General features: G+C 32.1%; 1 protein-coding gene across 1 annotated transcript; it reads right to left on the reverse strand.

Annotated features, from left to right (window-relative positions):
- Positions 1-2,953: 2,953 nt before the first annotated feature.
- LOC11416729 (ethylene-responsive transcription factor TINY) lies at positions 2,954-4,237 on the reverse strand. Its single transcript, XM_003630692.4, has one exon. The coding sequence runs from the start codon at positions 3,877-3,879 to the stop codon at positions 3,172-3,174; it is 708 nt and encodes a 235-aa protein (XP_003630740.2). The 5' UTR covers positions 3,880-4,237; the 3' UTR covers positions 2,954-3,171.

Genomic DNA, 4,237 nt, shown 5'->3' on the forward strand with positions numbered 1-4,237 from the left:
ACTTGTTACCTAGCATGTCTCTTGACTCTTATTACAATCATACAGTACAATATGATCTTCAACCCAAGTTTTCAACGTCAATTCAATGATCATAAATTTTCTGACGATCTTATTATTCAAAAGTTTTAAGTCGTTGATCATATAAAGTTCAGAAAATACTACAAGTACTCTTCTATGGGTACATATGTCGTAACATCACACCAGATGTTGGAAAACTGTACTCAACTATTGTCAACGAATTGAATTACCAATAGTGAAAGAATCACACCAACAACTGCCCCAAATTTGTTATTGTTATTGTTCTTCTAGTTGATCTATAAACGCACTTTTTAGCATTTTTCATTAAAAAATATTAGTTCATCCTTAAATTAATTATTTTGACATGGAAGGAAACAAATTTGTTAGCATGTGAAATTTCATTTTAAATTTGCAAGCATCCCAAGGAATAAAAGCTCGCAAACAATAACATGTTGGTTAAAGACACATGTTACGAAATAAAAAATAAGAGAATTAAATGCACAATTTTTAAAATACAATATATACTTTAATTGTTTAATTAACATATGAAATTTGTTAGCAAAACCTATAAAAATTAAATAGAAATTTCAATAAATATTGACATTTTTTTTTAAAGGAAAATATTGACATACTTATAAAAGAAAGGTGCCTATTAACTTGTACCCAAAATGTATATGTTAAGGAATTGAAAGGTAGAATTTTATATTGTAAATAGTATTTTTTTTCTATACTTTAAAAAAATTGATTATACAACTTTTGAGAAAACAATTAATATATACCCCAACACATGCGAACATTTTAAAAAAAAATAAATTTGCATGCCTAAAACTGAAAAACTGCCTCCACTCAATTGATTTACGTTTTTTTTGTCAAGTAGTCTAGTAGTTAAAGCTCACACAATTTAATCATGGAGAAATGGAGTGTTTGAGATTCAAACCCCAGCCCATACATATAAAATACAATATCTCTACCAATTGGTTTAAGTTTAAATTATCAAAGTATATTTTATTAAAGTTATGCTAACGAATAAGTTTAAATTGTCAAAGCATATTTTATTAAAGTTATGCTAACAAATTCTTATGCACATTAGTTAAGGAAGTTAAAAGATGGAACACTAGTTAAGGAAGTTAAAAGTATAAGTAGTTTTTTTTTTTTTATAGTGTCTATGATTCGAATCTTTAATATTGTCTTTAACAACTGAGCTAAAGTATAAATAATTTTATAATGAAAACAACGATTTTAAACTTTTATTAAGTTGAATTTTCCATTTTCTAACACATTATTTTTATATTTGCTTTGTTAATCGATGTTTGAGAGGCCCTCTTTGCTATTTTTCATTATGTTTACTCCATGAATTGTTTGTACTTCCACTTAACAAAGCAAGTATTTTTTATCTTTAATCAAGTTGTTGTCACATCATTAATATCTTTTTTTTTTGGGGGACACACCATTAATATCTATAAATTCTAATTGCATGCAAAACCTTTCACGTCAAAATAATCAGAAAGCTCAACACTGAGTTGTTTTGCATTGAACTAAAATCTCTAATCATTGCTTTAATCTTGGAATTTACCGCAATTTGCAAAACTTGCCCAGCATGCTGAGTTATTTTCAGTTGCCCAAAGATTAGGCATACTCTTCAAAGTTTTAACATGCAAATGCAAGTTATCGACTAAACATTTATTATCACACTCCATAATTGACAAAATATTTATAAGAAAAAATTGTGTAATTAATGCACTTGGTAGTATCTTTGGAGGGAGGTAAATGTAATTACCTTTGTAATTGATTTTTGAGTCCGAAGGTCTTCCCTGCCTTGGACTGGAGCACCATCCCCTCACCCTAAATTTTTTTTTCATAAAAGAAAAAAAATATAGACTAAATACATCATTCAATGAATCAAAAAAGTCAAATGTTTTTTTTTTAATAGGACTAGAGGGAGTAGTTAGCTAAGAGAAACAAAAAAAATATCACGCGTCAAGAAGTTATTGCTGGCTTATATGTGTTAATTGCTATAGCAATTAGCAAGTCTTCCAAGCTTCTTCCAACTTTTTTTTTTTTGGTTAGTAACAATTATGCTTCTACCGCTTTGCAAATGAAAGATAATTTTCAATTAATTATATATTCTGCCCCCAACCAAGCATCCTCCTTATAACCACAAGTATTATAGTGCAAAAACTTGAGGCTAAAATCAAGCAATTCTGATGATTCAAGGATTTAAACCACATTTAAGTTTGGTATTTATTATTTCTTTCAAAATGAATAAACTAAAATTTCATTAAAAAAAAAAAAGAGCCGATCGTAATTGGTAAAGTCCTAGCTAAGCTATGACTATGAGCAACATGAACACATGTTCATTTGTTGTCTAACAAACATCATACTAAGATTTACGCGACAGAATTAGAAAAATTGAACAATTACTCAAAATAGCACTCCACCTCAAACTAAAATTTGGTGATAAGAGGTTAAGGGAGTCTACTAAACTTGTGTCCGAATTTTGAGCACATGATTTGGTAGTAAAAGTTTAACGTTGAATCCACTTGTGTGCCCAATGTAATAAACCACACTTTCTTCATTATCCAACATTAGTTAGTTTAACTAAAAGTAATCAGTTCTTTTACTGAAAGTCTTCCGAACTCGGATCATGACCCAACTATATTAATTAGCCCAGCTTCCAAAAATACGGTAGGCCATTGATTGAAAAAAAGTTTATTAGCTGTAAAAAAAATAAAACAGTACACAAAGAATCTGCTTTTAACCTTTTATTTATGCCTGTCAAAGAAAAGTAGAATAATAATAATAATAATAATAATAAAGAGTGACAGTTTCTACATGTATATTTGCAGCATTATTACATAATAATAAAAAACAGAAATGGATGAGGAAGAAGACACAGGTAATTAAACTCAAAGATGCAATAAACAAGACAGATAATAAACACGATAGAGACAAGAAATGTATTTAGCCCTTGAAGTGAAAAAATTGCTAAAGGACCCTCACACATAAAATTAAATATGTAACTAACTAAGAAAAAGACAAAAATGAAAGCAAACAAAGAAAGAAAAGAAGAGGTAGTAGTAGAAAGCTAAAAAAAAACCAATGGGTAATTAACGTTAATGCTGCTGCTGCTGCTGCCGCCACAAAGAAGTACCCTCAAAACCAGAAAGAATCATATTTACTAATATTTTCAGAGTTGTTGTTTTCTTGTTGCATTGATATCTGATCCTCCATAAAATAATCCCTTTCATCGTAAATGCTGTTAAGATTATACCAAGAGTGTGAATAAAGCCATGGGTCTGAAAATACCATATTACTCGGGTCGGGTAATTCAAAACTCGTTCCTAATGCTGGTAGTTCTACTATTTCATCAAGTTCATCTGGTGTTGAAGGTTCATCGGAGGAAGATACCGCCAATGAACAAGACGATGAAGATGAAGACAAAGAATGTGAAGGCGGCGACGGAGAAAACGTAGATGATGATGTTTGTTGATCGGGAACTTCCATGGCAGCGGCTTTAACGGCGGCAGCTTGAACATCACGAGGGGAGTTTGAATCGGGTCGGGGCATTGAAGCGGCGAGTTCAGGGAAGTTGAGTATGGCGGAGTTACCTTTGATGGCGAGAGCTGCCACGTCATGTGCTCGTGCTGCCATCTCCGGCGTGGCAAACGTTCCGAGCCAGATCCGATTCTTCTTTCTCGGTTCGCGGATTTCGGATACCCATTTTCCCCAAGCCCGCATTCGAACTCCTCTGTAAACCGGGTGGTTGCTCTCTCTTGGTCTTTTGGGTCTCTTTTCAACCGGGTCAGGTAAATGGGCCGAAGATGAAGTTTTAGGTAGAGATAGATGATTACACTCATCCATTGTCTTAACTAAAAACAGTTTCAAGTGAAGTTTCTATTTCTAGCTTAAATGGGTTAACTAACTATAACTACACTCACACTCTTCTTTTTGGTTTGGAATATTGATTAATGTAGTAATGATGAAGTCACTAGAAGAAACTCTCTTGTTCTATTTAGTAGTATATATAATTTAGTTAGAGGAGAAGAAAGTGATATTAGTGTGTGAGGCAAGTAAATAAATAAAGTAGAGAAGGAGTGTGTGTGAAGTGAAAGGGAGAGCAAATGATAGGAAAGTTTGGAAGGATTATTTTGGAGAAGGAGAAGGAGAAGGGCAGCTAGAAAGATATAAAAGAAGGAACGTGGGGCTTATATGTATTGTG

Source organism: Medicago truncatula, chromosome 8 (assembly GCF_003473485.1).
Source record: "Medicago truncatula cultivar Jemalong A17 chromosome 8, MtrunA17r5.0-ANR, whole genome shotgun sequence".
In the NCBI taxonomy this organism is placed as follows: domain Eukaryota; kingdom Viridiplantae; phylum Streptophyta; class Magnoliopsida; order Fabales; family Fabaceae; genus Medicago; species Medicago truncatula.

Excerpts from the sequence above, each read along its gene's own strand:
- LOC11416729 (XM_003630692.4), bottom strand. The coding sequence starts at position 3,879 with ATGGATGAGTGTAATCATCTATCTCTACCTAAAACTTCATCTTCGGCC.